This window comes from Hemicordylus capensis, chromosome 3 (assembly GCF_027244095.1).
Source record: "Hemicordylus capensis ecotype Gifberg chromosome 3, rHemCap1.1.pri, whole genome shotgun sequence".
NCBI classification, from domain to species: domain Eukaryota; kingdom Metazoa; phylum Chordata; class Lepidosauria; order Squamata; family Cordylidae; genus Hemicordylus; species Hemicordylus capensis.
In genome coordinates, this window is record NC_069659.1 from 122,406,298 (window position 1) to 122,429,592 (window position 23,295).

At 40.9% G+C, this 23,295-nt stretch overlaps 1 protein-coding gene across 4 annotated transcripts in view; it reads left to right on the plus strand.

The window, feature by feature from the left end:
- The window catches only part of PUDP (pseudouridine 5'-phosphatase), a 99,275-nt gene that overhangs the window by 29,444 nt on the left and 46,536 nt on the right, over positions 1-23,295 (plus strand). For all 4 annotated transcript variants that reach the window (XM_053310063.1, XM_053310064.1, XM_053310065.1 and 1 more), the window contains exons 2-3: positions 15,557-15,775; positions 21,404-21,633. In XM_053310063.1, the coding sequence (XP_053166038.1) occupies positions 15,557-15,775; positions 21,404-21,633 (449 nt within the window). The remainder of the gene's footprint in view (positions 1-15,556; positions 15,776-21,403; positions 21,634-23,295) is intronic.

Genomic DNA, 23,295 nt, shown 5'->3' on the forward strand with positions numbered 1-23,295 from the left:
ATGGTACTTGGAAATGTACCATAAATTTTAAAATGTCTTTGGTGTTAAGTAGATAAATTGATACGTTATTATAGTTGATAACATTCAAGCAAAGTTGTGCACAGAAAACATTTCTCTATGTGTTTGGTTTTCAGTGATTACCCTTCCCTCTGCTACTCCCTTTGCCTCCCAAAAATAAGTCCCAGGGCCCCACAAACTCCTTGTTCCCTTGTAGAGGGAAGAGAAGATTTCCAGAAATTGCTCCTTTTATCCACGTGCACACAGAACATTTTCCTTACACAACTCTTAATTTGCATGTAGGCCATTATACTGTATTTATTTTGGCGGTAATGCAGTCTCCATCAAATGCCTCTATACGCTTGACTATGCAGGAATTCTTCATGGATGCAAATGGTTTTTCTTTCTTTCTTTCTTGATTAAAGCAATTATACTGTCAAGCATGTAAAACCACTAAAAAAACACCCCATGGATTATGTTTCTTACTGAATTACTTCTATTACAGATGGTGCCTAGGGACAATAAGCCTTAGGTTGCAAATTTAAAAACAATGACTTGATTTACTGTTCTAAAAACAAAGGTATGCAACGTTCTTTAAGGAGAGTTTAGGTGTATAATTGCTTTAATTGGGGCGGGGAAACGCAATCCTGAACAACATTATTTGAGAATGATGAATTCTAGTCAAAAGCATAATATCTGAAAGATTTCCCATACAATGAGGCTCAATTCTTTATAAAGAACAACAACTAGGGACTTAAAAACCCAGGTTTTAATAACAATTTCTGTTCACTCTTTGTTGTTTATTTGTTGTTTTGCATATTAGTGAAGAGGGTAAGAATAGAGTTGGTTTTACCCCACTTTCTCTTAAGTAGAACACTGATTCTTTTGCAAGGAAGTAAAGCTTTCTCAGCACTTCAGAAAGATAATAGAACTCTGAGTGAGACATCTTAATCATCAACCCTGCCATTTTCTCTTCACATTACACTTTCTGAGAGCATCATATAGAAGTGTCAAGTGAACAAGGATGTGGGACTGTGTGTGTCTGTGTATGCATGCACGCGCCTTCTGGCTATCAGTTATTGCACTTTTGGATATTGGCAGCTTTTGGAGCTGAGTCACTTAAATTTGTGCCGAGAGAAACATTATGATCTATTGTGCTTTTGAGCCACACATGATTACAGCAAGACATGCTCAGCTCTAAATCTAAGTAACTCTATCTGCTACTTGTTCTACATGGATTCATATTAAATGGTTTTAATATATTGTAAATGGCAGCAGTGTTCTCTAATTTTTTCCATCTGTGGGCAGACTGAGTTTTGTTTTGGGCGGCAGTATTATTATTATTATTTATTGTTATTATTAATTACAATATCAAGGCGCAATCAGAGTGGGGCCTTCCTGATTCGACCTGAGGGGGATCTAAAATTAACTGAGCGGACATCAAAAAGCATGCAAGTATGCACACGCCTTAGAGGGAACACTGAATGGCAGCATAAGTTGACACTCTCACACGCAGCAGAATGACATAAACTGCTGCTAAGTCAGTGAAAACCAGCTGCTCAGTAGGTGTTGAACATTTTGAAAGTTAGTTATTGTGGCTGCACAAGCTGATGCAAGGTTATCTCAGGAAAACCTGTTGGATTTATATATTGCTCAAAAGGTGGATGTTAGACGTTTATTATTTATTTATTTAACGTATGTTTATACCACCCAAAACTTGAGTGTCTGGGCGGGTGAAAACAAAAAAACAGCAGAAAAGTTAGAACATTGGTTAAAATAAGTGACAGCAAAAAGTTGAAACATTACAATAATTTTAAAACTTTAAAACAATATTTTAGAACAATGTTAAAACTATTAAAACAGTTTTTAATTAAAAGTCTGGGTGAACAGATGAGTCTTTAAAGATTTTTTTTAAATTGTCAGAGATGGGGAGGCTCTTATTTCAGCAAGGAGCTCATTCCAAAGCTTCAGGGATTGTATCGGAGAAGGCCCATTTCCGAGTAGCCACCAGATGAGCCAGTGGCAACTGCAGACGGACCTCTCCTGATGATCTCAATGTGTGGCGGGGTTCATGACGAAGAAGAATACCCAGGGCCCAATCCACTTAGAGCTTTAAAGGTTATAACCAGCACCTTGTATTGTGCCCAGAAACTTATCGGCAGCCAGTGTAGATCTTTCAATACAGGAGAGATATGGTCTCTCCAAGATGACCCAGAGACCAACCTGGCTGCCACATTCTGAACCAACTGTAGTTTCCGGACTACATACAAAGGCAGCCCCACATAGAGTGCATTGCAGTAATCCAGTCTGGAGGTTACCAGCATATATACCACTGTTCTGACGTCATTTATCTCAAGAAATGGACACAGCTGACCAAGAAATGATCACAGCTATCAGCCGAAGCTGATAGAAGGCACCTCTGGCAACTACCTCAACCTGGAACACCAGGGAGAGGCTCGGATCCAGAAGCACACCCAGACTGCCTACCTGTTCTTTCCAGGGAAGAGTGACCCCATCCAGAACAGGCAGATCAAACCCACACAATGAGTACCTCCATCTTACCTGGATTCAGTCTCAGTTTGTTATCTCTCATCCAGCCCATCACCGACTCCAGGCAGGCGTTTAGGGAAGTTATACCTTCTCTTGATGATGTTGACATGGAGAAATAGATTTGGGTGTTATCAGCATACTGATAGTACCCTTTACCAAATCTCCTGATGAGAGGAGAGCTGGTTTTGTGGTAGCAAGCATGACTTGTCCCCTTAGCTAAGCAGGGTCTGCCCTGGTTGCATATGAATGGGAGACATGATGTGTGAGCACTGTAAGATATTCCCCTAAGGTGGTGGAACTGCTCTGTGAAGAGCATCTAGGTTCCAAGTTCCCTTGCTGGCATCTCCAAGACAGGGCTGAGAAAGATTCTTGCCTGCAACCTTGCAGAAGCCACTGCCGGTCTGTGAAGACAATACTGAGCTAGATAGACCAGTGGTCTGATTCAGTATCTGGCAGCTTCCTGTTCCTAACATCTGAGACAATACGGAGCCCTGAGGGACACCATACAAAAGTTTAGATTTTAAGGAACAACAGTCTCCAAGGGACACCATCTGGAACCTGCCCGAAAGATAGGAGCGGAATCACTGCAAAGCAGTGCCTCCCGCTCCCACTCTTAGCCCCCTCAGACACTCCAGAAGGATACTTCGGTTTGATAGAATTGAAAGCCGCTGAGAGGTCCAAAAGGACCAACAGAGTCACACTTCCTCGGTCAATTTCCAATTGGAGATCATTTATCAAGCTGACCAAGGTATTCTTCACCCCATAACCAGTCTGAAATGGGTCTAGATAATCGATTTCCTCCAAGACTTTCTGGAGCTGGGAAGTCATGACGCTCTGTTACCTTGTCCAGCCATGGAAGGTTGGAGACAGGCCTGTAGTTACTCAGCTCTGAGGGGTCCAAGGCAGGCTTCTTCACAAGTGGTCTAATAATTGCCTCCTTAAGACAAGGAGGCATCTTGCCCTCCTTCAGAGAAGCATTTATGATCTCTACCATGTCTTCTACAACAACCCCTTGCCAGATAGTATAAGCCATGTCAGGCAAGGGTCAAGAGAACAGGTGGTAGGCCGCACCATTACAAGTAGTTCGTCCATGTCCTCAAGAGTCACAAACTGGAACTGATCCAACCTAACCATACAAGAGGAGTTGCTGGACACCTCCACATCAGACACTGAAGAAATTGTGGAGACTGAGTCTAAGTCGGCCCGAATACAAGAGATTTTCCCCACAAAGAATTCATTAAACACGTCACAGCAGGTAATAGATGGTTCCAGATTCTGATTCAAAGGAGGAGGGACACATACTAGCCCTCTCACAACCCTGAACAACTCCGCCGGATGTGAACTTGCAGATGCAATATGGGCAGAAAAGAATTGCTTCTTTGCCGCATGTATTGCCAGAGCATAGATCTTCAAATGCCTCAAATCTGACAGATTGCAACATAGAGTACAAGTCTTTCTCTACTTGCACTCCAGTCGTCTACCTTGCCGCGTAATTTCCCATAGTTCTTCTGTATACTAAGGTCCATCCAGGACACTTGGGCCCTTATAAGAGTGAAAGACCAAATTACGTGTGTGACCAGCAATATGTGTTGGTCCCGAGACCATTTGGGATAGGCCCATAGTCGTCATGGCTGCTATGAACTCCTGAGCTGCCACAGACAAATTGATCCTGAAATGAACATTGAAGTCCCCCAGTACTACAAGCCGGGGGGACTCCAACACCAAGCCTGAGAGCAAGTCCGTCAGCTCAGTTAGGGACTCTGTTGAGCAGTGGGTGATTGGTACACCAGTAGAAGTCCCAATATATTCCTGGTCCCCAAACTTAGGTACACACATTCAATATGGTCTGGCACTTCAACAGGGTTTATGGTAAGGGATATGTTATTCTTATAGACCACAGCCACTCCACCTCCCCGCCCATGGTCCCTCACCCACTCCTCAACAGAGTACCCTGGAGGAAGAAGCTGGGACCAGACCGGGCCACCGGCCTCGCCCAACTAGGTCTCTGTAATACAAACAAGGTTGGCTCTTGCGTCCAGAATCAGATCATGAATGGTTTCTGATTTGTTCTGGACCAACCTGGCATTACAATGGAGCAAGGTGAGGTTCCAAGGGTGGTTGGCATTGCTCCAGGACAGCTGGAAGGGGAAACAGCTATTAGATTTCTGATTCCCTTCCCCTGTAATGACCCGCTGACCTGCCAATGTTATTTCTTCTGTTCCCCACCACCACCACCACCGGAATTGCCTCCCCATAATCAGTGGATACACATCCTCTTTCCCCATCTCCAGCCAAACTATTAAATGCCCTCCCACATGCAAGTACTTGGGCCAGGAGGCCTGGCCCTCACCCTCACTGTCCCCCGAAGGGGCTCCCCCAAAGGGATGAAGGTTGCTCTCCACTGGCAGCACCCTAAATCAGAGGCGTATCTAGGGAAAATAGCGCCTAGGGCAAGCACTGAAATTGCGCCCCCTGTCCAAACATCTGACACCCATCTTTCAGATAACTTTACCTTAATGTCAGCTGAAAAATACAAGTCAAGCTTGTTAATCTTTTCATATTTCAAAAACTATTTAGCAGTGGACGTAGCCAGACCAAGAAAATGCTGGAAAACGACAAATTTCAGTATGCTGGGGCTCATGAAATCCCCAAATATTATGTGGAGGTGTACTTGGAAAAACTAAAAGAAGTGCCTGTCTAATTCTCTGCTATGCATTGTAGCATCACCATTACATAAGTTTTAAAAATAAATGGACAATTTGACTTTTCCCAGATACTCTGAAAATAATTAAACGATATGCAGAGTAAACTGTGTCAATGCTTGGAATATATTCTAGTATTTCAGAAAGACAGTAAAAATGAGCGAAAGAGCAAGAAACTCCCAGTGGGCTTAATACTAAGGATTTCACATTGATTCAAAGACAAACTCACCATTAATAGCCATATTATTAAGACATCACATTTAACTCACTTATCACAAGAAGCAAAGTAAGAGCAAATGGATACAATCTTAGCTCATTAACTTCAGCTCAGTATTCACAAGCCCTGATTCTCTGTACATAGTGCCAATCTGAATATGTGTACAGTGACATATTATATTAACTTTAAAAAAAATTACCTGTAGCCCTTCGGGGGACTTCTTAAAGGCTGTGGGGGGTCTGCAAAGTTTTCCCCTCTTCCCACTGGCCTCTAGGGCCTCACAGGCACCATTTGAGCATGTGCGGTGGTCATTTTTTAAAATAATTTTTTTTAAAAAAAGGCCACTGAAAACAAAATGGCCACTGTGCATGCTCAAATGGCCTCTGTGAGGCGTGGCATGCCCTAGGGCCTCAGAGAGGCCATTTGAGCATGCCCAGTGGCCATTTTGTCTTTGTTGGCCTTTTTTTTAAAAAAAAAAACACTTAATTTTAAGAAATTGCGCCCCCCTTCAAGTGGCGCCCGGAGCACGTGCCCTGCCTGCCCCACCCTAGATATGCCCCTGCCCTAAATATTCCCGAGCAGCAAGCTCTGGCAGATGGAGTCCAGGAAACTGCCAAGTTACCCCCTGGGTCCCGGTCCTGCAAAGCCTCAACACGGTACAGCAGCAAGTCCTTGGGGGCAGAAGGCAATCAGGGAGGCAGAAGGAAAAGCAGGCAGGCAGGCACCCAGTCCCTCAACCTAGAGTCTGCCTGGAGGTGATGTTGGTCCTCCTCTTCTCTCTCCTGCAGGCTTCTTTAAATCCTGAAGGGTTTAAAGCAAAAGGTTGTGTAATTTTTTAATTAAAAATGTTGCAATATATCACAGAATATTACTACTATTTAATTTTTTTTGCTTGCAGCCAAATCTAGCACAATTCAGAAGAACAAGAAATTACAGCATCCAATATGGATGGTGTGTCTCTTGTGGGATAGGTATGTCTGGAAGAATTGCTAATAGTAACTTCACTGTCATCTTTATTCTTTGAATAACATCCTCTGATTAAAGTGACTAAGTTCATTTCTCCTATCTGAGGACACTGCTTGTCAGCATGTTGGTTCCCTCCTTATAGAACAATAGTGTAGTCACTCTCCATCCTACGAATAGCCCACTTAACAAAATCTTTAAATACAAACAAATGGGTCTCATGGAAGCCCAAGATATCATGATTTGGGATCTAATTTGTGAATCAGATCTAATATTGGAGACTGGGATCTAATTTGTACATCATTAATATGTTTTTCTTTACTGTTCAATTTTGGAGTTGGGGGGGGGAGCAGGGGGGAGGGCTTTCTTGCTTTGTTCTGCTTAATTCCAGCAAAATACTTAATACCAGGGTGATGCCAGCCATGATATCAATTTCAATACACCCCAGAAGGATAAACACTTCTGAAAATGAGGTGGTATATAACTGCATCTAACAGGCTGCAACATACTTTGAATCCTTGTGTACTGGTCTCTGAACTTCGTGTACTGGTCTTAATAGTATGCAAAAAAAAACCTCTGGGCTGTATCCAGATCTTGCGTGCACAGAAGTAACAAGCAAATATTCCTCAAATCAATCCTAAAGGCCAGCAAGCATGACTTGTCCCCTTAGCTATGTAGGGTATGCCATGGTTGTATATGAATGGGAGGCTAGAAGTGTCAGCACTTATGTTCCTATGACCCCGGGGAAGGGGCAGTGGCACCTTTTTGAGTGGAACATGTCACAGACGGTGCCTCTGCTCAATTTTTGGCTATCCTGCCCTCCTGTACCCCATCCCACCCTGTTCCCAAGTTTTCTCTGAGATTTTTGTAGGCTAGCCTGGCAACCTAATGACCATTTATAACATTGTTTCTATGGGGAAATGCATTCTAAGTTCTAAACAACTGATTTTACAAATAGCCTTTTGGGACACAATCCATTTGTAAGTTGGGGACTTCCTATACTGCTGGCAGCTTTGGCACTAAGAATGTAGTGCCATCGTCTCAACTATTAGCTTGTTCTGTATGAAAGGATTGGTGAACACTTCGTTGGGAAATGAAAGATACACAGTGGGCTTTAGATCAGGGGTGGGGAACCTTGGCCCTCCAGATGTTTTTGAACTACAACTCCCACCATCCCCAGCCACCATAATTGTGTCTGGGGATGATGGGAGTTGTAGTTCAACAACAGCTGGAGGGCCAAGGTTCCCCACCCCTGCTTTAGATCGTAAGCTACACATGTTGTTAACAGGACATATTGTTTATACATGCTTGGAAGATGTAAAGGTATGTTAATGATTATACATTTATTCATATTAGCATGATTTTTAAGCTATAAAAAGTCATGTTTTAAAACAATGATTTGGCAGTGATTGTAGCTTGATATCTGCATATTTCCTGTTTCCCGTTCTTGCCATTGAACTTTGAAACATATTTCTCCAGCTCTGTTAGAAATGTTTTTAAAAAATCAGAGGGAGTTCACAGAATTCATGAAAGAACCTATAACTTGTAAAGAATTACCTTAAATGCTGTCTGTGAACTTTGTGTTGAAAAGTTTTCTCTGAAACAGTTTTAGCAATGAACTTCCACTGAATTATTTTATCACTTGTTCAGTATGCACTCTATAAGACATCACCCCCTATTTCTCTTAATCGAGGTTTAACTGTCTGAATCTGGCATGCTTTTTAGTCTCCTTGCATTTCTTTTGCCAGAGTTTATGTTCCTTCCTGTTCCCTTCATTTGGGCAGGACTTCCATTTCCCAAAGGAAGTCTTCTTCCCTTTTATAGCTTCCCTGACTGTCAGGATATATCTCTGTTAGGTGTTGTAGTAACATGCCTTCAGGTGAAAACTGCAAGTCACTGTATTTACTGTGATCAGTGACTAGCAACATGTGAGGCCAATTACAAGCTGCTGAGTAATGATCTGCAGTGATTGGCCAAGGCCAGTATAAGAAGGAGGCTCAGAGAAGAGCAAAGTGTCCACAGTGGCAGATGCTGCTACACTGTGGTACACCCAGCTGAACTATGTGAATGCTGTATCCATGTGCCTGATGTATATACATATTTATGTGTAATGGACTTACTGAGCTGTAATATCATGTGAGTGCCTTTTCTACAATATATTCTTCAGTTTAAACCCTTGCCTGTGTGTTGGAGTCTTCTTACATTTCCACTGGGGTACTGGAACGTGACTCTGCGAGTAGGGCGCAACACCAACACTGACTCTACTTGTTAACCATGCTGGCATCATCCTGAACTTGATGCTGTCTTTCCTCCTTCTTGGTATATATTCTAACTGTGCTTCTAGTATTGTGGTTTTAAATAAGTTCCAATAATTTGACCCTCCTTACTTTCCCTTTCAACTTCCTTTTTACCAGTCCCTTAATTTTTTTAGAAGTTTCCTCTTCTGAAGTCCAACGCATCTGTGTTGGACTTGCTTGACAATTCTCCACTTACATATATGCTGATTTGGATCACACTATGGTTACTGCTACCCAATGGTTCTGCAACTGATATCTCGCACCAGGTCCTGGGCACCACTCAGCATCAAGTCCAAGGTTGCCATCTCTCTGGTTGGTTCCGCGAATAACTGTTCTAAGGCATAGTCATTTAGCATGTCTAGAAATCTGGCCGAATCCATGATTCATATAACATCTGAGTAAGGCTCTTGCTAATATCTAATCTGAAGGTGAAATATAAACGCTTCGTAACTTTCTTTTTATTGCATGACGAGTGCTCACAAAGCTTGCTATTTAAGAGCCTTGGAAAATATTCTCATGGGTATGTTTGCTTGTCTTTTTTGAAACAGAGTTCAAAAGAAGTTTTGATCCTTAGCCTGAAACTTTGTGCACATGAATGTAGCTTGACAGAAACTTAGGCAGGAACCTTCTTGGTTATAGGTTATAGAGTTGTAATGGAAATAGTCAGATGTAAATTTAGTGGTGCCACTGGCAATATAATGAAAACTGCAATATCTTTTAAAGAACTTTTAAAGTCCTGTTCAAAGACTTGAAAAATAAATTACTTTATAGTTTAAATAGAATATGTAATGACATCCCTTGAGTACCGGATTTCCTTCTTCATTTATCATTTACAATTCTTAGATAAATATCACTTTGCAATTAAGACATTGCTTTGCTTGCACATATGTGTGCAAGGCATACATAAAACTATAGTTACTGATACTTGTAAACTTCAGCCAACAATATTTTAGATTTTTAAAATATTGTAGCTGAGAAATTGTGCATTGTATCTGTAGATATGCACATCTAGATTTATACCCTGTTGCCATATATATTCATAAAATTTAAATATCAATAAATATTTGGTTTAGGATAAGAGTTAAGGTGTTTACAATTTTTGTTTGTGCATGTAGAATTTTGTGTGTAAAGCATGTAGATGTTGTGTTTAAGTGATCTCATGATTCATGCCATGTGTTTTTATAGCTGCTACACACACACATACCACTTTTGTAGATTTAACTAAAAGTTGGTTCGTGAACAACTCAATTTTCTCCTTCTCCTGTTCCCTCTCTTTTCCTTTTCTGACACTCTACCCACACACTCTCCCCCCACACTCTGACACTCTCCCTTCTATAGGATCACTGGTTTTTCCCAGGACCACTGGGCCAAACATCCAAACAACAAAAGATAACTAGATAGAATACAAGACCATGTAGGCTGTAAAGAGTTTGTACAGCCTCACATATTATGCTAACTTTATAAATTAGGCTCCCTGTACACTTGGCTTTGCTCTTCAACTCTGCATTAAACTAGGAGGGATGTATCTGTGCAGAAATTCAATTGCAGCTTCACCTATCACTTATCCACATCCCCTCCTATTCAAACTGATGGCAATAAAATCACTTCTTTCCTTAGCCTGGATGGAAGAGGGAGGGGAAATTGCCAAGTTGTCATTCTTCATTGCTTCATGCCCTGTGTTCCATTGCTTCTCCTTGACTACCAGTGGAGTATTACCTACAAGTGTTCTTAAACAAATCTCCTTGCAACTTTTTCCTCATCTCTATAAAATTTGCATTAAAATTTCTATACTTAAAATTTTGCTGTCAAATTTTCTTGATCCCCTAAATGGGTTGTGATCTGAGCTGGAATGTTGTTTAACCTATTTCTTGGGGTGGGGTGGGGGGTGGTCCCATGCTGTAGCTCAAAGGTTTTTCCAAGTAGCCAAATACTTGGATTGAAATATTTGGTGTGGCTCAGTTAAGATGTGTATGTGCGTTAGAAATCCAAACCTTTATGTAGAAACAAATCAATAAAACTTAGGTATTTTTACATATGTAACACATTTCCTAGGTATAGTTGATATGTTTGAGATGTGAACCAAAGTGACTCCATTTTGTTTCTTAGGCTCCATTTTAGTTTAGTTGGAACTATTCCTGTTAGCAAGAGGCTTGAACTTTCCAAGACCTGTAGGGGCCTCCGCTTTTGCATTCCTGAATGTATACAGCTTCCATACTCCCCTTGTTCTAATAACAAGGAACAGGACCTTCAGCCTTGAATATAAGGGATGAGCCGAGGGGCCATCTCGGATGTAATTCAACTATAGCAAGTTGGTGTTAAGATTCTCAAAAAATAACAAAAGGTGAGAACAAGGTCATAAATGTCAACTGGGCCTGGATCTTCTCTGCTGTCCATCTATACGTTATCTTTCATGTATCAAATGACAAAGAGGGTTCGGGGAAGAAAATGCATATGTTAATGTTGGGGTATAAATGTTTGTAACAAACAAAGAACAGGGCAATCGATTTGAGTTCACCCCGATAGCCTTGATTTCTGCAGAAATAAAATTTCAAGCTTTTCCTCTGTGTATGTATGATTAGCTTTAACACCACCCAGACAAAGAACTAGGGATGTGCAAAAAATTTCGGGCACAGAACGATCTGTGCCCGAAATGAGCAATTTCGGGTGATTCGGGGCCGAACCGAATCACCCCCGATGTCCCCCGATATTTTTCAGGCCCGAGCCGAATCACCCGAATTTTGGACCCGAAAAATTCGGGTGATTCGGTTCATGGTTGATTTTGGGAGATTTTTTGAAGTTTTAGATACTTCAGAATCGATTCGGGGGGGAGGGGTCCAGGGGCAAAATTTTGGGGTGCGGTGGTAGTGCCCAATGGGTGGAGTCTACCACCCCAATTTCAGGGGGATCGGGCAAAGGGCTGATTTTTTTGGAAATTTCTGAAGTTTTCATGTCTTTGGGGCAGATTGGGGCAGAAAGTGGGGCCTGGGGCAGAATAGTGGGGTGGGGTGGTAGTGCCTAATGGGTGGAGGCTACCACCCCAATTTCAGGGGGATTGGACAAAGGGCTGATTGTTTGGGAATATTTGAAGTTTTGGTGTCTTGGGGCAGATTGGGGGCAGAAAGTGGATCTGCCCCAAAGGAGTTGGGTGGGCTGGTAGATAGTGCCTAATGGGTGGAGGCTACCACCTGTCCCCAATTTCAGAGTGATTGGGCAGAGGGGTGAATTTTGGTGAATTTCTGAGGTTTGTCTTCATAAGGTGAAGTGTGCTAAATTGATTACTTTCTCATATTCATAGTAATTGAGAGTGTGAAAAAGTGAAAGTGGGGTCATGAGAGTTGTTTAATTGAAAAAATCTCATTTGCTATGATAGAATGAGAATTCACAAAGGGTGATTCATGTGGCCCATATTCGGGCACAAAACAGAACAGGGGTGATTTGGTTCGGGTCCCGAACTGAATCCCCGAATACCCGAATTGCACACCCCTACAAAGAACGTGTTTTTGGTATATCATAGTCTCCTGAAAAATATCATATACAACTTTGAAATTGCTGAACTTGCCTAATATTGCATCCACTAAGCGGCATCCATTAACTGATACTATTAAATTTATGAATCAATGCTGGACATTTGGACTAGCATTGTTCATGTTCAGTAGTCTGAGGTCCAGACTACTGTTGCTTGAGCAGGGAAAAGGGCAATTTTCACTAGTCTTACCTTCCCTCTTACAGCCACGGTGTATCACCAAAATATTATTATTATTTTTACATTTATATCCTGCTCTTCCTCCAAGGATCCCAGAGTGGTGTACTACATACTTAAGTTTCTCCTTACAACAACCCTGTGAAGTAGGGTAGGCTGAGAGTGAAGTGACTGGTCCAGAGTCACCCAGCAAGTCTCATGGCTGAATGGGGATTTGAACTCGGGTCTCCCCGGTCCTAGTCCAGCACTCTAACCACTACAGCACACTGGCTCCCATACACCATGCTGTCTCTGAGGGCCTGGAACTCTTACTATTGCATCTGCTAGGGATGTGCATGAACAGTTCATCCTGAACTGGTTCACCTCGAAATGGGGTCAGTTTGGAGATTTGATCTTGGACCAAAATGGGGTGGTTCAATCCATGATTGAATGAAACTGGGCCCAATTTGGGTGAACTGTTTTGGGATGGGTAGAAAGGGGGGGGCTGTTTAGCCTGACCTGCTTGGCTGCTGGTGCTGATGCTCACCCTCCTGGTGGCCTCAAGTGCTCTCTTCACTCCTTTACCAAGTTGCCATCTTGGCAGCAGCTCAGTTCTAGCCTTGGTGAACATGTAGATGCTAAAAGCATGCTGCAGCCAGCCCAGGCTGGTCAGCCGGGGGTGTGTGTTTAGAAGCTCCCACCATTGTCTAGGAAATGCCTCTTCACTTGTAAAGGGGAATCCTCGCTGGATTCCCCTTTACAAGTATATCCACCAAACCGGTTTGGTGGTCAAAGCGGACTTGGTTTGGCCAGACATGGAACCAGGTCAGTTCAGTTCGAATCCAGTTCAGATTTGAACCAAATTGACCGAACTGGTTTGGTGCATAATGCTAGTATGTGCTCAATGCTATTCTAGACTTCAGCCAGTAAAATTTTAGAAATAGAATATTTTCCACCTAAAAAATAAAACATGGGGAATTTTTCTATAAAAAGGCAGAATTTTTTGTGTTTAAAATTCCTCTACCCATGCCCCACGGTTTCCATGCACATCCCTAGCTTTTGGAAGCACAAGTGAATTGTAAGCACCTTAAGACTCTTCTTAAAACTAGAAGTTTGATATATTAGAATGCTAGTCCAAATGCCCAGCATTATAATATATCAAACTTCTAGTTTTAAGATGAGTCTTAAGGTGCTTACAATTCACTTGTGCTTCCGGAAGCTAGGGATGTGCATAGAACCAGCAGGGGTGGGGGCATGGAGAGGGGATAATTTTAAGGACAAGGGAGAGTCCCCCTGCTGCGTTTCCCCCACTGGCACTGCAGTGTAAAAGCTTGTGCACCTGATATGTGCATGTGCACTGGATACTTCCGGTCTGCATATTTTAATGGCAGGTATTTTGTAATTTGAAGTTAATTCATCTTGGGACTGCTTGTGTCCATTTGTTTGTGTTGTAATGGCCATTAGCTATGCAAATAAATTGATTGGCTGACTGCATGCAATAATGCAATGTTTTTGATTACTTTGAAGAACAAATTAAAACAGCATTTCTGACTGAAAGTTAAACAAAAGAAGATCGGAAGGGAAGGACACCAAGAGTAGCAGCAGCCATCTATTTCACTTAGAAATAAGCCAAATAAAAAGAAGAGCAAGGTTCATAACCATTTTCAAGTTCACTCCAAAAGTACCTAGAATTGTTGCTATTTGGAGACAGGAAATTTGCTAAAGTAACTAGCTGAACAGAGAATGTTTCCCAGTTATATATAAATGCCATTTTGCGGGGGGCGGGGTGAGATTATAGGTGAATAATATGCTCACAATCTCTGGAAATGTTAAACATTTACATATGTAAGACAGAAGGCCCTCTTTATTTGCATAGGTTCCATTCCTGCCTATTTCCATGGATAATGAATAACCATTGGTTGGAGACCATTGGTTGTGAATAACCATTGGTTGGAGGGGGGTTAGGTCCCTAAGCACACTGAAGTGTGCTGGAAAATCACAAGAATAAGCAGGGGAGATCAGAAATAAATACAGTACCTTGCTCTACAACAATGCCCCTCAAACCTCCAAATTTTGGTAGGTAGGTAGGTTGGTTTTTTGGTTCTTTTTTTGTTTGTTATTTTTTGAGGTGTAGGGATGTGTGTGTGTATTTGCTTGCTTGTTTGCAGAAAAGAGATACAAAATGATTCAGCACTGCAAAATGGTTGCAGGAAATGGTGCCAGAAATATTTTCCAGCCACTTAAGAACCGTTGATAGGTGGAAATCACCCTATTTTTGCTCCATGCATAAAGAAAATGTGTCCCTATGACCCAACCACAGATATGCAGAACAGCAAGTGCTGGGGCCCTGGATAACGGCCACCGGTATGTTCAGTTTACAGTTTAAGTACCTTACTTAAAGGTACTCTAGCAACTTTACGTATTTATTTTGTTAAACATTTATTTTACTTATTTAATGAAATTTTATCCTATTTTTCATTAAATCTCAGCATATAGGTAAAACACAAGAGCCTGTTTTACTCTTTAGCATCATATTTGTAACATTATCAATGCTAAATAATTGAAATATGTGGGCCAATAATACTAATTCATTATATAATATACTAACATTTTAGAGCAATTCATGAAATATCTTTTGCAGAAATTAATTGAAAACAGGTCTTACAGTGGTTTAGCTATGCTATCTAAATATGATCTCCAAGCTCAAGGCAGCATACCTCTCAACAACACATTCTGGGGACAAAAATCCAGAAAATGTTTCAATAATTCTGCAATGTGCCCCATTCTAGAGGTTTTGACTAACTTAAAAACAGACACACCATTAATTCATTTGATGACTGGAAATCCAAACTTAACACTTCATGGATAAAGGCTCCTTCTGTGAGTGAAGAACTGTGCTAGAGACATCTCTTCACATAAACATAACTCTTCTTCCATTCCTGGATAAGGAGCTTACAGTATGTGACCAGAGCAGTACTTCAATATCCATGTTAAGCAAGCTTAAATTTAGACATCCAAAAATATTTTTCTTTTTTCTTCCCTTTTTCTGCTACCTGCCTGTTCTCTTGACATCTAGGCCTAGTTCAACGTAAGTGAAAATCTAGACTTTGCAAATTCTGGCACTATTATATAATTGTTTTTCCCTTCATAGATACCGAACGCCTCTATACCATCGCGTTCCAAGAAATCTGTGACCGTTTTGGAAAAACCTACACCTGGGATGTGAAATCTTTAGTTATGGGCAAAAAAGCATTGGATGCAGCAGAAATCATTCGAGATGTCCTGGACCTTCCAATAACCAAAGAAGAACTACTGCGTGAAAGTAAACTTAAGCAAGAAAAATTATTTCCCACTGCTGCATTGATGCCAGGTTGTATTTCCAATATTTAAATATGAAATTACAGTACTTAAGTACTGACAGCAGGCACTGTGCCTAGAGGTAATATTTGTACAAACGTTACAAAGGTCGTTTGAAGGGATGAGTGACAGGTACCATTAAGTCATCTACTTAGGTGTGGCTGAAAGTTGGCAAACATTGGGGGTCAAAATATCCCCCAAAATAGAATGCATAAGTATTGTTCAACATGACCTCTGCAAACAGTGTTAATGCAAACAGTTATAATTTTTTATTGTTATTCTTTTTAAAAAGCTGCTTTGGATGAGAATCAGCTGCATCACATAACCAGGGTGAGCCTACTCTGACATCACTGGAGGGCATTCTGTCAGGGCATCCTTTTAATTGAGGAGACATGCATCTTAATTGCCCTTCTACACAACAGCATGTTGGGACATTCTCCTGTGATGTCAGGTTGGGCATGCTTTTGGTGCAACCCCATCCTGATTGCAGCTGGAGTCAACTGAACCGACCCCTTGATGGTTCACGAAGAACGTTCTAAGCAATAAAAACATGTCACTGCAATTTAGGTTTACAGTGACTGTCAGGTTGCTTATCCCGCCCACCCACCCCCATCACAAAATAAAAACCCTGTGGTGATATTTTTGTACACACTCTTAACATTTTATTTTTTTTAAAAGACAGGGCTTTATTTTCAAGGCAATGACAATGGGAAAGAGCAGGTTTTGATACAATTGGAAAGAACAGGTTTTGATCACAGTATCTATAGGAATAGAGAAAAATCAATGTTTAAAACAGCATTTTGTGAGATATCTTTAACTTATAGCACTTGTAAGTGCATAATAATTTCAGTTTCCCATGCATATATCCCCAAAGCCATCCCAAGTATGAACCGCAATTAAAAAAAAAAAAAGTACAGGGGATTTAAAGATGAAACACCACAGGGCACTCAACATCATTAAGATTGAGCCATATCTTGAACATGGAGTAGCAGAAGGTTGGGGAAATGGTTTTATCTATCTATCTATCTATCTGTTCTCAAATGGAATACAATTCTCCCTGACACTGTCCAAGAATTAAATCAGTGATTTAAATTGCCTTAATTTAAATTGGTATTAATCAAGTATTCCTTGTATTCCCCAAAACTTCACAGAATACCCAAGTATTTGAAAGCACCTACATTTGAATTTAATTAGATGCTACTTAACAAAAGAAAGGGGAAAGAATAAAATATTTAGGCAAATGTTAAGTGATGTGGAGACTGCTTTATTTTTTATGAATGTAGCCTCAGGCTCCCTATAGCAATTCTTTTTCTCCCTTCACCTGGATTTGCAAGTTCCCAGGTGAAAAGCTAAACTAGTGCTTATTTGTATAAAAGTTGTATAACTTCTTAAAATAGCAGTACAGATATAGAAAGAATATTGTAAAGAACTGTATAGGTTAAAAAAATGTTTTAGAAGCTATTAAATGGCTAGAGAGATCTCCTAATTTTTGTTCCTTGAAATAAAGTTAACATAGTTTGTAGAGATGTAAATTGATACAGTACTTCTATGTTTGGTTAAGTACAGTAACAGGAACGTTCTACTGTCCAAACTCTTAAGTGGCTTTAAAGTGCTAATGCAGTGTCGTGGAGGCCCAAGAAGCACGGGCCAACCATGTTTCATATCAAAGAAACATCATTGGTACTGATGTTCAGTACCAAAGTAATTACCAAAGTAATTACAAGTTAAAAAACACAAAACCTAACCTAAAAATAATTAGCCACCTGGCTATCAGTAGAAATGTTTTTAAAGATGGAAACAGAAGCACAAGGGATCAGGCAAATAATAAAACAAACAAAAATTTGGTTTAATTTGTGGTGTTTTGTGTTTTCAAAACTATCAGATGGAAAATACTGAACTATGCCTTTTTGCAAGTTTCTATAATTTCTTGAGAAATACTTTCATCTTGTCATTTTTTGCTGTGTGTAACTCCTTTCAGAGTTCTTAGTTTGGCATATGATTAATCATTGTTTAAAGTTGCTGACACTTATACTTGATCCTTTCAGCTTGATCCTTTCAGCTTAGTATATTAAGCTTAACAAATACTGCTAAATACCTTAATACTCTTCTTTGTATTTGCTAAGTATTGATCAATAATCTCTGTGCTACAGTACCTATTTCTAAAGATATCATGGCTGCCAATTATATTGCTTTTATGTGACAAGCTGTGACTTCACACTGCTTTCCATTATAGATTTGTGTGTTGTACTCTACTACTCCATTATCCATGCTTTGAATTTTTTTCTGATGCAAACTAGAAAATCATAATATAGTTTCATCTTCATAAGGACATACTTGGTTTTCTGGAATTGATCCTATTTCAGTACAAACCTGCATTGCTGAAAACTATCTGATATGCACAAGTTGTTCTGTGGCATTAGTTCACTTCTCTACAAATATCATTAATTATAACAGTTGTTGCTGTACTGGTATATAATATCTCATGAGAGTGATATCTAAGCAATAAGGGTGGAGCCCTAAGCTTAGTTGCAAGGAAGCAAATAGCAAATTACTCACTGATATAACCCTAGAGCATATCAGATACACTAAATCAGGAATCTAAACCCTTTAGCATGTTAGATACACTAAATCACCCTCCCAGCTGCTCTTGGCCTACACCTCCCACTATCCCCAGTCCCAATAGTCAGTAGCCAAGTATGGTGGGAGCTGTAGGCCAAGAGTAGCTGGAGAGCCATAGTGTGACAGCCCTGCTCTAAATTGTGCCAGCCAGCTCTTCTCAGGAAAGCAGAGATTGGATGTTATGCGACTATGATGAGAAGCCAGCATTATGCTTCTCATCCCAAATAGCTGCTTTTTGCTATTCAGGGTATCTGACTAAAGCTTCTCAGCCAGCCCTGGATGGTAGAACAGGCTAGCTAGACGTTCTTACTTCTCAGGATACCTGGAGTGGGTTTTTTAATCACTGCTCTGTTTATGTTTAGTGGCTAACACCCAGACTAAGTTACTCAGTAGTTACTTGAAAGGACTACTAAATATCCATAGGACTTCCTCTAGGAAATGTAATCAGAATGTCAGCCATCATTGTTTGTAGTCAGAATCTGCAGCCATCATTGTTTGTCCCGGAGATGAATATGTGCCAGCAGACTGGAAAGTTAGGCTGTCTGTATGCCAGATAACATTATTTAGTGTTAACAACTTATACTTATATATTATATATTATTAGAGACACAATCAACAAATGTTGCTTCTTGAGTCTAACAGCTAACTGAGGTGGGAAATATTATCTAGCAATCTGACTTCAGCTGTTGTGATGCCCAGTATTTCTGCCCCTGCCCACCAAATTTGCCCATCTGAGGATGAGACGGGGTCAGGAGTGAGGGAGCCAGGATTTGATCTGTCTCTCTCTCTCTCATTGTCTGTCTCATCCTGTTTTACATTGTTTATGCAACCTTTCCTTTTTGTTCTTCTAGGAATTGTTGTTACTGTAAATGGTTCACTTCTTTGACTACTGAATGGGCAGAGTTGGAATTCCATAGAGTCACTAATGCAGGATTTAAGAAAAGCGCGCGGGGGGGGGGTAGTATTTGGATGCTAGTTACAAAAAATAGGCTAAATATTTCAGGAAACCAACAATGAGGCTATTCACACGATTGCATAATATCGGCTAGCCCGGTTTTCTGCAATTGTGTGAACCACCGTGCTCGGCTGCAAGCCCAGTGGTTCTAGAGCGGGTAACCCGCTCAAGTATCCCTCCCCTAAAACCGGGTTTGTGGAGCGAGCACTCCGCAAACCTGGGTTTTTTTATCGTGAGTAGCGGCTGTGCGGCTCCACGCCATGGCTACTTACGAGGAAACCCCCAGAGGGGAGGCAAAAAGCTGCCTCCTGGCTCCGGGGGTCTCGCCAGCATGCCCTACATGCTCGCGCAGGGCATGCTAGAGCTTCCGGAGGTCAATCGGCCCCCGCTCTCCCCCAGCCCACACCGGCTCCATCACGGAGACAGCAATTGTGTGGGCGGCCAATCCAGCCACCCAGGGCTCCCGCTGTGATCGTCTGCTGGGAGAGCGGGCTTAGCCCCCTCTACCTGCTCAGCAGATCATGAGACCCGGCTCAATGTCTTTTATGTAGATGAAACTATATCACGACTGTAACTATATTATGATGACAGTAAGTATTACATAGTGGCTAATAGCAACAAATCAGGACTTCCTGGATTGAAATATCTCCTCTGTTCATGAGTTCACTAGACAGTCTTAAGTGACCTCCTTTCTTTTTCCCAGATTCAGCTCCTTTGATGTAGGGATAACAACACTTAGCCTTCAGGATTGCTCTAAGGGTTACATCAAGATGATTTTTATAATTCTGCACACTCAAAAAGTGCTGTACAAATGTATATAATGCAGCAGTTGCAGGAATGAAACCTTGTTTTGAGCCTTGAAGGAGTCTGAATGTGTACATGTATGCATGTGTGCATGCGCACACACCCCTCTACCTTGCTCTATAGCAGGATTGCTCAACTTTGGCTCCTCAGCTGTTTTTGGACTACAAATCCCATAATGCCCAGCTATAGTGGCCAATAGCCAGGGATTATGGGAGTTGTAGGCCAACATCTACAGGAGAGCTGAAGTTGGGCAGCCCTGCTCTATAGCAACAACCATGTTGAGAAACAGATGTTTGTGTCTAGTTATACTGTCTGACATTTCTGACAAACAAAGTTGCACTTGCACAGGAAGATTATGGAGTTGTGTGAAGTTGTGGTGCTCCCATGATGGTGTGCAACCACAAATATGACAAATATTTATATATCACTTTTCAACAAAAGTCCCCAAAGCAGTACACACACACACACACACACACACACACACACACACACACACACACAGGCTCCCTGTCACTAAAGGGCTCACAATCTAAAAACAAAACATAGACACAAACAACTGCAGGAATGCCGTGCTGGGGATGGATAGGGCTAGTTGTACCCCCCCTGCTGAATAAAGAGAATCTCCACTATAAAAAGTTCCCTCTTTGCTCAGCAGGGGACAATAGCTAGGGATTATGGTCCTCAATAACTAGGGTTTGACCTTTGTTGAACCACTAGTTCAATAACTAGGGATTGAACCACTAATGGAAGACCTTCTCTAGTACAGGGTTGTGCAGTGGTAATGTGGAACAGTTATTGCTCAACCATGTTGTACAATTTTACAACACGTACTACTGCAAGTACTAGTAGCAAACAGACAGTCCTGTTGGTGCCCAACATTCTTAAACTGTGTCCTTATGCTAGTGAACACGCTAGCACAATGTTTTTTTGCTGAATTTATGCTCTAGATCTCTAGTCTTTACAACATTTTACTAGTAAAGTGACCATTTTGGTTTTGTCTGATCAACTGTCTAACCTTGCATTTGCAAGCTGGTTTGTGATAACTGAACCGAAATGAAGGTGTCTGAATGGTCTTAGGCAATTCTTTCTACTGCAAGCAAACCTATATGGGGAATTGAACGAGGTTATCTTTCCTTAATCCTTTTAGTAGAAAGTAAGGAAACTGATCAAACTTATGGCTAGAAAACAGCATCAATAAATCTGTTTCCTCTGACTTTGCGCCAAGTGTATTTTAACATGTGTTCATATATCTTTGTTTTTCAGGAGTTGAAAAACTAATCCGCCACCTATATCAACACAACATCCCCATAGCTATTGCAACTAGCTCATCTCGAGTGACATTTGAAATGAAAACAAGTCGACACAAAGACTTCTTTAATTTATTTCATCATATTGTGTTGGGAGATGACCCTGAAGTGAAGGATGGCAAGCCACAGCCTGATGTGTTTCTGGTCTGTGCAAAAAGATTTAAACCTTCTCCACCTCCAGAAAAGGTAGGAATAATAATAGTGATAGAGACAGTGGTGATAAATAATCTAAGTCATACTGTGATCTCTGTTCGTTAAAATGGTAAGTTATAAGAGAGATTTGGTAATAATTTAAAAGAAGCAGGATAATATTGGCAAAGGTCCTGCTTCTATGTATGTAAAGTTTTTTAATGCAAATATACTGTATATTGATTTGCTTTGTATTCTCCTTTCCAGTGCCTACATCTGAATGCTAAGTTTAAACACAGAGGTTGTATTTTTTTTTACCGACAGGTATTACATGCAGTGCAAGCTATTCTAAATAGAGATTGGAATATGATATTGTGTAATCTTTTATGAGTTTTGTATTCTGTAAGGAATGTCATAGTATCTTTACTGTTTCAAGAAGTTCAGTTTGAAACCAAGTAAAGATGTCTCACAAGCCTATTGAATGTAAACAAACCTTACTTATTGTAGAATACCTTGCTATTTTCACTTATCAGTTTTCTTCATGGTGATTCAGAAAGCATGACTCTAGAAAGTTGAGAGTTCTTGAGCAGAACATGATTTTTGCGTACTAATTTTTATAGCCGCATGAGTAGATTATGTTGGACTAAATTGCTGAACTGGACTGTTGACTGAAAGTTGGCAGCAAAATCTGTAAGTAAATAAATAATTGTGCTAGTTCCCTAGGCAGGTCTTTCATTTCCTAGATGCCTCTTATTTATATGATTCTGGGCGTATGGATTGCAAGCTGTGTGTAATGGGCTAATTTGTCCTGCCCTAATGCAACTCCCATTTAATGAACTAACATGCTGCCAATTACGTTCACCTCTTAAAGGCTGCATTGTTTAATGTTTCCCCTGTAAGATATTCATTATTGGTTTGCAAGTGTCACAAGAGCTGCACAGTGCTGAGTCTGATGTCATCATGATGCATGGCACTTACAAGGAAGCACCAGGAGGCAGCAGCCCAGCTCAGCAGTTAGGGGAGGAGAAGGCTGCCTTTTTTCATATACTAGCTCATAATATTGATCTCATTTCTATTCAGCACAAACCTGTAAAATATGTCGCCTTGATTCCCATTTTTCAAATGAGGGTCATAGTACCCATTCATGGGAGAGGATATGGAGCCCTGTGTCGTTTTCTCTTGCAAGAGAAAAAATCACTGGTTTTTGTTTTTGTTGTTTTTTGTTGCTGAAAAATAAGAGGGAATATGGTCTCTCTTTAAATTCAATCAAATTCACCTTACCTCAGCCTGTTTGAGTTGGGGTGTGTGTGTGGGGGGGGGTAATGCCTAGTTAGTTTGAGTCTGAGAAGGGTAAGTATCCTAATATTAGTGAATTGGTGGCTAAGCCGAGTCTCCACAATTCAACAACCAATTCCAACTGATCCTTTAGCATGCGAGTTACCATGGTACAATGTGAGCTGACTTGATACTCATGGCCAGTGATAAAATAATCGTGTAATTGTTGAAGACATGGATAGATTGCAGTTTCTTGCATGTTTGACAGCCTAATTTGGAAAGCTTTGCAATTTCACAGCAAATCTGTGTTGATGTCACGAGCTCACTCGACAGAAGATGCTGGCCAGAAATATATGACCCAGTAGCCAGTAGCTTGAGTTTCAGTTTTGTTGCTAAATAGTCAGGTTTAACAGTCTCACCAGGAATACAAAAGTGAGGAGTAAG